Here is a 12,276-nt window from a genome sequence, read left to right as displayed (position 1 = left end):
TTCTATGCTATTCTTATCCACCACTCGTGGCTGGCTGACCCGTTGATAACGTGGACGAATTGTTGCTCCGACCACCGGTCGCACTGGCCAAGCGCGAAAAGCACGAAAAACATAGGCATTGGAAAAGGCATCGTTCCGCGACTGCACCCCAGGGCTGCTCGCATTGATAACGCGTACGTACCGTCGCTTTGACCACTAGCGAAGCGCGAAAAGCATGAAAAGCATTGGAAAAGCATCGGGAAAAGCATCGGGATAGGAATCGTTCCGATTGCACTGAGCTTTGGCTTCGGATTGTCTGCGACTAAGAAGCAACTCAAACCAGTTGCGAAAGCAGGGCAGTCCGATCGCCGTCGCCATCAAGGAATGGCGGCCCCCATACTCAATCAACAGCGGCGGTTTCTGGAGGTGCCAACACGCGATTTAGACTTTGAATTCGTATTTTTATGTTCTAAAATGCATCAAAATGTCCGAGATTGTGTTTTTTGCACAGTAAATTAAATTTTTGAGCCCAGAATGGCATGGTAAATTTCGTTGAAGCGGAACGGCAGCAGAAAAAATGTTCGTTGTGGCGAGCATATTTATGCATTGACTCCTATGGACTGTTGACGGGGAACCGAGAATTTTTCGTTGTACCGGAAATTTCGTTGAAGCGGAGTTCGTTGTAGCGGAGTTCGACTGTATCACCACCTAGCGGGTGCAGAGCTCGATCACATCGGCACACAGAACTGTGACGCACTTCCGCACGGCTCGCGAGCAGCCACCGACAAATAGACAGGGTGCCTAGAATAATAGGCTGCTGGAGCAAACGCGGCAAAAAACATGGCGGCTATGACGTCATCATAACTTGTTGCAGCGTGGTCAAGTGACGGATGCAGGGGGTCCCCAGGTAGGGTGGCTAGAATGGGGAGGTGTGCTGAGCGCAGCGTGTTTCCCTTGCCAGAGAGGGTCCCTCTGCGCGCCGATGCCGCCAGGGGCGCTGCTGCAAGGGGCGCTGCATGGTACGGCCGGTACGGCCGCCGCCGTTGCAGATTACCGGAGGAAAGCCTAGCACTCGGCAACGCGGCGTCGTATTTTTCATCGTTCGAGTGGTGCTTATTGCTCAAGGGTCATGGATTTTTGAGGTGTGAGGATATAAACTGAAGAATAAAACTGCACGTTGTTGCTTCGTTCCTGGCTGCAACTCTGGGTACTGTCGTCGACAGAAAAGGCATGTTTGTTCCGAGTACTGGCGTGGAAAGAGTTATTTTAGAAGTAAGGTCGTGCGATACCGAGAGCTGAGAGGCAGCTGACAAGGAACGCAGCACAATGCGAGAAGCATTTCTACGCAAGGCACGTAGAGGGGAACGACGTTGGGCTAGTTGGTATTGCGTAGTCTGAAGTGAACGACAGCGTGTACAACGTGATATGTTGTACACTTTTATTCCTTAACTCTGGTGCATTTATTTTTAAAGGGGGTTAACCATAAGGAGGAAGAAGAAAAAGCCAAGTGGGCTAAGACCTGTGTTCTGTAGATAGCTCTTTATTGCAGAGTTCAAATAAACTTGCTTCGTGTACGAATGTGTTTCCTTTGAAGTAATAAATCTTTCAACCTGCCGACAAAACGAACACATGACGTTTTGACCAGCAGCTAGTGCATAGTAATGGGTACAAGCGCGAGAGCAGGCAATTTTTTAGGTATGTTTATGGCTAGGCAATATGGCTAGGCAATACAAAAGCGCAACATTAGTACACAAAATAATGAATAAAAATGTGCCCCTTCACTCATCAGTCTTAATAAAACCTAGAGGTCACACTCGACAGGCGGAACAACTAAATCTTAACCTGCCGATAGTCCACAATGTTTACGGCCGTCGAACAGTATCCTTTATTGGTGCAAAAATCTGGAACAGTATCCCTACCCTAATTAAATGCCTGCCAAATATGACGCAATCACTCAGAAAACTCTTCCTATCGGGGAGTTACCAGTCACCATATTGATACCGAACTAATAACTCTGTGTACATACACATTGACTCTGTTCTTTTTTTATTTTTTTTCTGCATGATCGTATTGTAAAATGTGATTGTGATTGAATCTTATATATCAACATTGTACTCGCTAAATAAACCACAATATGCAATGTCTTTAACGGATCCTTAACTAGCCATATCGGCTACGGATCCGGATGTTCTCGCAGCAATTTTTGTAAATCATTTCAATGAAAATAAAAACATTCTTCTTCTTCACCTTTTTAGAAATCTTAGGTTTTGACCCAAAATTAATTGTTTTGTGTTTGCCTTTGGGCGAACAGTTTAAAAGGGCTCTGCAAGTGCGTTCAGTAAAATAACGGAAGGTAATTATAATGTAATTACCAATATTACGCATAACACGGCCATCACGGCAATTCATAACTATACCAATCCAACCATACAAAAAAAATGGCTTCACAGCATTATAGCTGTGTACCAGGGGCGTAGCCAAGGGGGCGGGGGTTGGGGGGTTCAACCACCCTCCCCCCCCCCCCAAATTGTTCAATTTTGCATATGTATATATACACGCACACATACAAACGCACGCACGAACATGGTTGAACACCCCCCCCCCCCATAAAAAAAATTCTTGCTACGCCCCTGCTGTGTATGTACGCTGTGCGATGAGCTAGAATCCTTGCGCTATCATTATTATTAGGTATATTACAGCCTAAAACCACCATAAGTCGTGTTGTTTCAGAAGGTTGCATTTCAATTGAAGTATTATAACATTAAAAGTCATTCATCGTTTCAATGATTCTAGTTCATTGCACAGGCGCAAGTAAATGTCTGAGCAAGAAGCATGGAAAGTTTCATGGGAAAATATTGATCTGTTTAATAGCTATGAGCTTTTTTCGCAACAAAAACCTACTGAAAATCAAGTTTCGAGAAAAACAATAATTAAATTTTCCGAACATGTCATTTTCAATTTGAGTGTACTCACAAAAAAAGGACCATAACTTTCGAACAGAACCAAATAGAAGCGTAATTTTTTGTGAACCGCAATTCTGTATGTTCGTACATTTTCAGAACATCAAAAGTAAAGAAAATCCCTTTTTAAAAAAAAAAAAAAAAGACGTACCTTAACCATGTGAATAAGCACTGAAAATGACTTGAATAAGTTGCAGTGATACATAATAGCAAGTGGTAAAACGGCAGGGCACAAGCGCAAAAAGAACAAAAAAAAAACTTGCTGCTCAAAAGTGGCGTGCGCGAAATGCCGCTAGCAATATTACTCTGGCACGCGCAGTGCTACTGGGCGTGCAATACGAACCCTGCTTTTCAAATGGGGGGAGGAAGTCTACGCTTTATTAGCGCAATCGCTGAGGTAAAAAGAAAACGATTAACGCTGCAAAGTGTAGCACGCAAAAAATAGCGCGAGCCATAATCGTCCGACGCTAGCAAGGCTGCGCTGTACGTCGTCTGCTCAACGCCACGCGCCCCTGCGTACAGCGCCCCTTGCGGCATCGGCGCACATTGGGGACCGGTTTCCGCGGCCGCTTTTCACACCTCCCCATTCTAGCCACCCTACCCCAGGGTCCCCTTTGAGAGTGTCAATAGAGAGAGGATGTTGATCGCTCGCGCAAACTTCAAAATTCATTTGAAATACCTTCCAAGCTATATTCGCTGTTGATATTTTGCAGATGATATACGCATGTTCACAGGAATCGATCCCGCAGGCTATCTCGGCCGCGAAATTTTGTGTCAATGCCCCTTTAACTTTAGCGGCCAGATTTGCAGCGACATGACTTGCTACAGTTGAAGACTGGGCGTGTTGGTATAGCATAACTGTATTGTGTATAACGCAACGAATCGACGAGACACACAAAGAATTCACACACCACAGAGCACTAACGAAGCCAATCTGTGTCGGCGCTGCTGCGATAGGACCGCATTCTTTGGAATACGATTCTATCCAGAGTGCTCTTTGATCTGCGGTTTTATTGTGTTATTTTTCGAGGTGCCTTCTTGATGTGTCACAGCAAATGAACAATAGTGTGTATATAATTCAGTAGGCGTTTTTTACAATAAACAGTTGTCAGTAACGCCTGTCTTTGTGTGCCTCGCCTTTGTGTCCACCTTTATTAGCGCTAATTTCACTTTGCTAAAATGCAGGACAAACTAGCCCAACAGTCTGTCCTATTGAGGCACAACTAGTATTGTCAGATGTCATGGACGGTGCATTGATCTAGGAGGCCATGTGCTGCATTCTATAGGTATCACGGCCACCACATGTCAGCACTGTGTGTGTGTCTGAAGCAGAAGCAGTGGTCAAGACGGTCCAAGAAAAAAAAATAGAGAAACAATCTTCAAGGCTGTGACACACCAGCATAATATTTCCGTGATGCTGAATTCACCACCTTGGGATTGGGCGCGAGAACATACCGTGGCACCACCATGCGGAGGCACCCCTGTGACCTCCTGCAAGGTTGGATTGCTCCGCCAAGCCTCTCCCGTACCGCTGTCAGCCGTCCCTTATTATTGTTCTCGTTGCACTTCCCTTGGATGGAATCAGTAAAATACTGCGGCAGCTTCGTCACTGACCATATGAAGTGCTACATACCTTCTCTGAAAAAATGTTACGCTCCTCATAATTCCTTAGACAACACCTTGCTGACATCGTCTGCTATGGCCGCCTACATGGAAGTCACAGGGGCTGAGCACGCTGCTTTTATAGAAGGTTACGAACCATCTTGTGTCGAATTGAAGCATCAGATGGGCTTTAGCGCGTGCTTGCGTCTAATACACATATTTTTGCTCCAAGAAATGCGTGCAACCGTGCAACTTCATTCGTTGTATGTTAGCATCTGAAAATGGGCCACGGCTGACACGACAAGCATGCGCACATTTACATTACTGTTTAGCACACATACCTCTATGAAGCACGACGCAAGCGGATTCTCCATTTTGTGGAAAGCAACCAAGCATGCTTAGAGCTGCATGCAGCCGCAACCTTTCTGATATGATTGGAGGCAAACGCAAGAGAGCCATACGCACGCGCGTGCCCCATTTGGAGTTGTAGCTAGATAGCATTTCACATGAGCACAAGTTTCTCTGCGGCGAGATCTTAATACTTACCTGCTGCTCCTTATTGTGCAAATTTTCTGTGTCACGGTGCACTTTCGATCGCCATCGAGCCACATAGGCATGCAAATTTTCAATGATTGACTCAGTTCTCCAGCTTCTACAAAGGGGCCCAATTGCAATCGAAAAATATGGTCCCGATAGGGCTCGACTGCGATAGAAAATGCACCATGTGCCAGCTGGCCGTATTACTTTGCGCACTTGGAATGAGCACGCTGCAAGGTGTGGCGCACCGTGGTCTAAATGGCAGTGTTATGTTTCAGTAAAAATACCAGCGTCTAGCGCCTCTACAGCTTCACTGATAAGCAGTATGATACTGCGCTGCTGCTGTTAGAAGGTCAATCAATGTCACATGAGGACAATTAAAATGGACACCCAAGGGGGGGGGGATGCAGACTGGGGTGGAAGTTTCGTCGGCAAGACAGGTAATTTTCAGCGAAGATTCAAGCAGCACATGTATGATGTAAGAAAGACGGTTTCATCGAACAGCAATGGTAGAGCACGCAGAAGCAACTAGCCACAAAATAAACTGAATAGGGCAAGAATAACGGAGAGAGAAAATAACTGGACTTCTCGGCATCTCTGACAATCCTTACAATGGAGCACGGGCTAAACGTAATGACGGCAACTTCCCACACGTGTACGCATGTTGCTACGTCATATTTTAAAACACATAACCGGACTGTTTGCACATTCATTTATCGTTGTGAACAAGGCTCCCGTGCGTGAGCAGAAACGCCTTGCTTTTATGTGAACGTTCGTTATCGCTGTCCGTTTTAACCCCTTTTACCTCGTAGGCAACACAGAACAGAGCAGGAATAGATAATAATATACATACTCAAACTTTGAGGACCAATTATGGCACGCACGACAGCATCAGACTGTGTACAGCAAAGTGACCGACTTCACAACCCTGCTTCAAGGCTCTTCCGTGAGGCTGCACGACATACCAGTTTTTGTTACTATTAAGCAGGAATTAAAAATATAAATCCTTCTCACAATGTGAAAAGGATGCTGGAATCTGTCACTATATTTCATGGTCTTTTCATTTCTACCAGGATCTAACCACACGTTCTGTCCAGTTGTCGATCCCTTTAAGCGTCCCCCAATTTTTCTGCACTTTTCCAGATTGCGTAGCCTCTAGGTTTCTGTAGACATAAAGTGAGAGCAAAACAATGCTGTTCAAAAGGAAAAAAGCCGCGAAATCGCGGTTAAAAGCAATGCATTCAACCGTCCGCTTCTCTTCGCCAGAGCAAGGTGAGATCATGTCATCCAACCCTGCACGTCACAGCGATTGCAGCACCTGCGTCTCCAGTGGTGGGCCTCGCGCCCAATACCCTTACACCTCCTAGCATGCTTGTCAAAATGGAGATAGTGCACACTTCATGCAATAACTCTGCTTCTACTCGGATTAGAAAAACTTTTTCTCGCAAACCAAGAGAGTTCAACAGAAAGGTCGTTATTTGACCACTTAGAAATGTGTGGCAGGTATTCTTTAAAAATAGACTGACAGAAAAATATGTTCATCCCGAGTTTGCATGATACAGCTCTTTAAGAATTTTTGGCAAGTGTTCTGCTAGAAGGTAATGTATTTAATTCCCGTCTATTGCAGTTAGGCTTCTCTGGAACAGATGCAAGGGCATTTGCGTGCCAACATTTTACTGCATCTCGATGAGCCACAGGTGGAAAAAATTGTGGAACTCAGTAACTTGTTTGTTGCATAGTGACGTTATGCTTCATTAGTTTTATGTCATTGGTTCACATTATTAACAGGCAGTAGCCATTTCGTCGACACGCAAGAACAGCACAAGAAGCCATTAGAAAAGACCTACAGTTTATTACTAGACCTCCTCCTTTTCCTTTTGGGTGTTGTCTTAGACTGTGGTTTGTCAACAGCCTGCTCCTTCGGAGAGGACTCAACGGTGGGAGACACCTGTTTGGCAGCCTTCTTTTTCCGTTTTCGTGACCGCCGATTAGACTTCTCAGCCTCATTCAAGCTACCGTCGTCATCTTTCTCAGCTCCACCTCCAGCTGCGTCGACTTCGTATTGGCTGATTTCTATCTCTTCAGAAAAAGAAACATGTTTAGCCTCTGCAGCATCACTGCTTGCATCCAAGCGCTGCTCAACGTCTTCGCTGTTTTCGACCAGCTCGTCATTGCAACTTTCAGCTCTATTTCCCTCGACATTCTTTCTTTTCTTCTTTCGTTTCGCCTTTCGCGGCCCACCGTCCTCCTCGTGGACGGAATGTACTGCCATGCACGTGATCCTGCACCCGCACCGCGCCTCGCATAACAGGCTCGGACTGGCGTCCAAGTTCTCCGAGTCGACGTTCCACACCCTGATCGATCCGTCGCTGCCGGCTGTCACCAAGAACGTTCCGTCGTCGGCCGATGGCACTTTGACGACTTGCATAGCCTTGACTCGGCTAGTGTGCGCCGCGAACATCTGGTAGACGCACTTGCGCCTGACGTTGTGCACCTCCACGTTGCCGCCTTCGCCCGCGAGCATGACGACGTCGTCCGAGAGGAATGCGGCGGCGCCCACGCGCTTGCCGAAGTCGATCGAGTGCACCTTGCCGGCTTTCTCCGTGCTGTAAACGTCGAGCCTGTTTCCGACACCGATGACGAAATAGACGCCGTCCGGCGACCACTGGACGAATTCGGCTACAGCTTTGATGTTCGTGATGTACGCGTTACGTCCCTTTACTAGGTTCCACGTCCGCAGTGTCTTGTCCTTGGAGACGGAGAGCAGCAGCTTGCCACTCGGGTGTACGGCGAGCGACAGCACCTCGGCCTTGTGACCGCGTAAGGTCTTCAAGCACTGCCAACTGCCCGTGCTCCAGACGCACACGGTGCTGTCATCGCTGGCACTGAACAAGTGGCTCGACTTGTACATCTGCAGGCTGTTTATGGTACCTTCGTGCTGCATGAGCGAGCCCATTTCGCTGCGACTTCGCATGTTGAACAATCGGATCGTCTCGTCGACGCTGCCCGACGCGACGAACTTGCCGCCGGCAGCCACACAACGCACGGATCCGAGGTGCGAGTGGTTTGTGAAGAACTGCTGTAGTCTGAGCTGTCCATCTTTGCCTTTCTGAAGAGCGTATCCGAGGAGAAACTCTTCGTACGTCCCGAGAATCACGTCAAACACGTTTTCGGCTTCTTCGGGCGCCGCCATTGATGTAAATGAGAGCACAACAAACTACGGATTGGCTTGACTGAGTGCAAATAAAAAAAATATATATGCGGTGACGGTAAATTTACGATGACTTTCGTTAATACATGTATAAGCGCTTTAAAAGCAACATAAAAGCAATACATTTGTATTCGCAAAAAGTACTACTTTATTTTTGTTGCTTAATAACTACGATACCTGTCACTAGCGCACTCTATGGCCTTGTCACTACGGTCGTAAAAGCGGGCGCCGGACGAGTTCTTTTTCTAGCCGCCATTCGCTACCACACGTGGCTGTGGCACATCGGTAAGCGTTTTGTACCAATTTTAGCTCTTTTTAGGCCTTTCGAAAAGCCTGTACTCGTTCTTTAACGATTCATAAGCATGAAAGTAAAGTTTCCGTTGCTTTTCTGGTGCTTAAAACTTTTCTCCGCATTCTTGTAGCGTTCACGCTACTTTGGTTGCCTAAGCCTCACTTCTCGCTTGATCCCGGCTTCTTTGACATGCTCTGTTAAAAAAGTAGCTACTACTACTACGCTGCGTACACTTGATATAACTTGCCGCCCGCTACAGTCTGTTTCCTAAATCATGTAATCACATAGGCACGAGTGATGTTATGAAATAGTTGCTCTATTTATGGATGAAAACCACGACTTTGTAAAGCGCCGCAGCCAGAGTGTGCGGACACGTTTACCCTGCGATACCGCATTCGATGTTGCACGCACATTTATTGAGCGATCATTAGTAAACGTAGCTTGGCATTGTGCAGACAAGTGTGCTAGTACACTTTATTTTACTTATTCGTCAGTGGCACTGTTAAAGAAGGTTAGCGTGTAACATCGGGTTCCCAGTCCAGCGCCTAATCAAGTGAAAGGCTCCCCAAAGTTCAGCGTATGTGTTTAGTGAACAGCTTGTGTAGCCGCTCAGTTGCTAGCTGTCCGGGCATGTCCCTGTCGGGACATTTTCTACGTGTTTACGGGCCCTCAAGCCCTGCATGTTTTGTACTTGACTCGCTGGCAGATTTTCTGGTCGGGGGGAGGGGGGCCCTAAGGTAAGGCCGTCTTCCATGCGCGACAGCTTCTCGCGCGTAGGCATTAGCGAACGTGAAGTGGTTGCGGGTAATCGAGATATAGCGTGCCCTGTCACGCGGTTTTCATTGTGCACATGTGATCCTACCTTTCACGCAGGCTAAGCCATGGGTCGCATCCCAACGGTGCACAGTAAAACGTACGTGACGCCCCGGCGTCCGTTTGAGAAGGAGCGTCTGGACCAGGAGCTGAAGCTCATCGGCGAGTACGGTCTGCGGAACAAGCGCGAGGTGTGGCGAGTCAAGTACACGCTTGCCAAAATCCGTAAGGCGGCCCGAGAGCTGCTCACGCTCGACGACAAAGACCCCAAGCGGCTCTTCGAAGGTGCGTGTCGTCTGCGAAACGACTTTCTCGTAACTCCGATGGCAGAATGCAGCAGCATTTTGGGGCTGAATAGGCGTTTTGTGAAGTATTGAGTCACAACATTGGCAATGACTAATTTATGCAAGCTCGCAAGTGATCCGGCGATGGTGCCGTTAGCGTCCCATATACGCCATTGTTCTGGTTTTTGGGTGTGTGTGACGCCGGGAATATAGTGAGAGCACTTGAAAGCATCAAATCCACGTTACTGGTCCCCCAGTGACACGAGCTGAAACACTTGCATCAAAAACTGCCAAGCCAAGATGCTGATTAGTTCTATCTGTAGTGAACCATCATGCTAACAGCACTGCCACTGATCTGCAGTATTCAGGCTTCTAGTCTATTGTTTGGATCTTCATTCCTTGCAACTGGCTGTGTTGCACTTATTTGTGCATTTTTTGCATTGTCGCATGTAGCCGAGTAAGTGGTGTTGAGTGATGTCTACTTGCCCAAAATACAAGTATAACATTGCCTTCACGTGCAGTGTCTGTCGCAACGAATAGCTGTATTGTGGAACTGACATCGAGACCAGTCAGTGTCCTGTGCCGGATGTTGTAGTTTGCAGCTGCACGAGGACATTGCACCAGTTGGCTACTGTTGTCAGAGCTTTTACGCATAACGCAGGCAATGCACTACTCCGCCGGCTGGTGCGTGTGGGTGTGCTGGAGGAGAGCAAGATGAAGCTCGATTACGTGCTGGGTCTGCGTATTGAGGACTTTCTGGAGCGTCGCCTGCAGACGCAGGTCTTCAAGCACGGCCTTGCCAAGAGCATCCACCATGCCCGTGTGCTCATCCGACAGAGGCACATACGGTGGGTGATCCTTCACTCTGAATAAGCCTTCATAAACTGCTCCGGAAGGGTGTCTTGCTGGGCGAGTTGGTGCGATAACATCATTAAATGCAGCGCAAAAAACACGTGGACACTGGAGTTTGATCTGCATTGCTGATCTGATCTTGCAAGTACAGTAAAACCAGACTATTTTAAACTCAGATAAATTGAATTATCTTTCTTATCAAACTATTTTGATGATGTTAACATCAATACATAGGAAAATTTGTGACTACATTGAACAGAATTTTGAGAAAACCTTTCAATTGTGTGGGCACGGCTGTAAGTCCCCGAAAGACAGCCCCCAACACCACTGCAAAAAAAAAGAATGAAGGACAGTGGTCCTAACATTTTTTGTGTGCGCTTCTGAAGTCACTTTCGCTGCAGTACTCTAGTGTCCTGCGGAAAAGTGTGCTAAGATTAGCAAGGGGCTACTAGCTGTCGTGGGTCACAGCACGTTGGGTCCCTTAAATTGCACACACACGTGCACCATATATTTACGAGTGCCAGTATGATGGCTGATGTCTGAAAACTTCCGTGTCTATGATGTTCCTGCGGCTCTGTGAAACAGAAAATGAAAACATGCACTTGCACTCTTTTCTCTTACTATTTTTTCATGTGTGCTGGTGATAACGAATATTTTTTGTGACCGAGGTTATACTGCAGTGCTGTATTTGATGCGAGTGTGCGGTATATGCTGCAGGGTCCGCAAGCAAGTGGTGAATGTGCCCTCGTTCGTGGTGCGGCTCGACTCCGAGAAGCACATCGACTTCTCGCTCAAGTCTCCCTTCGGTGGTGGCCGCCCCGGACGTGTCAAGAGGAAGAACATGCGCAAGGCCCAAGGAGGCACTGCACAGGAGGAAGAGGACGATGACTAGGCTGTGTCGCTCCACTAAAATAAACAAGAGCCCTTTCTTGATTGTGTCCTCCTTTTTGGTACACTACTATTGCATAATGCTGGCACTCAGCAGCTACAACAAACAAACGCATTGCAGCTCATGAGTGATAGTGCACAGTGGTAGTCCAGCTGCGCCATTTTTCTAGAATTCTACTTGTATGATTCCAATCAGGCGGAGCTTGCGCTGTGCCAAATTTAACTATTTCATCTGCCTGCACAACTGTGGAGTGGTTTTGGCCCAAAATTTTTTTGGTCTGGCACCGAACACACCAACAGCTTTTCCACGGTTAGTGCAGAAGCCCTCCTCTCTCCCTGTTTGCACCAATGCGCGTAACCAAAGCCTCAGTGCCGTCAAGTGTGCGTGTGACCTCAGTTATAAAAGTTATGACATGTTAGTCTATAAACTCGCTCTTGAGGAGAAACTTTTTTATCTTTAAAGCCACTATGTGCACTGTAATGTAGCGCTCGCTGGCTGTACAGCTGCCACTTCAAGCAATGTGCGGCGCAGATTGCATCTTCATGCAGACGAATTTAAATGTTCAACACTTCATTTGATAACCCACATGCTTCATGTCACTCCCACTGCATAATGTTATTTGATCTGCGGTAGTTGCACAAAATGAAAAGATATGCCTGCAATCTTTTGTCCCTTACCATTTTTAGATTTCTGGTGATGTGAATATTTTTCGTGGCCCCGCAAAATTCGTACCACCAGTGTGCTGTATTTGCTGCAGGGTCCACTAGGCTACTTGGGCATAAATGCCCGTGTTACCTGCATCCAGCATAAAGTCGTGCTGGTGCCACTCGTGCACACTGAAGCTGTGATCATTCCTT

At 47.0% G+C, this 12,276-nt stretch overlaps 2 protein-coding genes across 2 annotated transcripts; one reads left to right on the top strand and one right to left on the bottom strand.

Annotated features, from left to right (window-relative positions):
• Positions 1–6,910: 6,910 nt before the first annotated feature.
• Positions 6,911–8,291, bottom strand: LOC119400453 (p21-activated protein kinase-interacting protein 1-like). Its single transcript, XM_037667495.2, has one exon. The coding sequence runs from the start codon at positions 8,269–8,271 to the stop codon at positions 6,922–6,924; it is 1,350 nt and encodes a 449-aa protein (XP_037523423.1). The 5' UTR covers positions 8,272–8,291; the 3' UTR covers positions 6,911–6,921.
• Positions 8,292–8,448: 157 nt separating this feature from the next.
• LOC119400452 (40S ribosomal protein S9) lies at positions 8,449–11,449 on the top strand. Its single transcript, XM_037667494.2, has 4 exons — positions 8,449–8,574; positions 9,455–9,679; positions 10,340–10,526; positions 11,248–11,449. The coding sequence occupies exons 2-4, from the start codon at positions 9,463–9,465 to the stop codon at positions 11,420–11,422; spliced, it is 579 nt and encodes a 192-aa protein (XP_037523422.1). The 5' UTR covers positions 8,449–8,574; positions 9,455–9,462; the 3' UTR covers positions 11,423–11,449.
• Positions 11,450–12,276: the final 827 nt, after the last annotated feature.

This window comes from Rhipicephalus sanguineus, chromosome 7 (assembly GCF_013339695.2).
Source record: "Rhipicephalus sanguineus isolate Rsan-2018 chromosome 7, BIME_Rsan_1.4, whole genome shotgun sequence".
NCBI classification, from domain to species: domain Eukaryota; kingdom Metazoa; phylum Arthropoda; class Arachnida; order Ixodida; family Ixodidae; genus Rhipicephalus; species Rhipicephalus sanguineus.
Note: the sequence above shows the minus strand (reverse complement) of the source record. Positions and strands in the feature narration are given on the sequence as shown.

Bases quoted from the DNA above. Each gene is read 5' to 3' on its own strand.
- LOC119400453 (XM_037667495.2), bottom strand. From the start codon at position 8,271: ATGGCGGCGCCCGAAGAAGCCGAAAACGTGTTTGACGTGATTCTCGGG.
- LOC119400452 (XM_037667494.2), top strand. From the start codon at position 9,463: ATGGGTCGCATCCCAACGGTGCACAGTAAAACGTACGTGACGCCCCGG. The intron at 9,680-10,339 runs GTGCGTGTCGTC...CGCATAACGCAG, and splicing joins CCCCAAGCGGCTCTTCGAAG to GCAATGCACTACTCCGCCGG. The intron at 10,527-11,247 runs GTGGGTGATCCT...TATATGCTGCAG, and splicing joins ATCCGACAGAGGCACATACG to GGTCCGCAAGCAAGTGGTGA.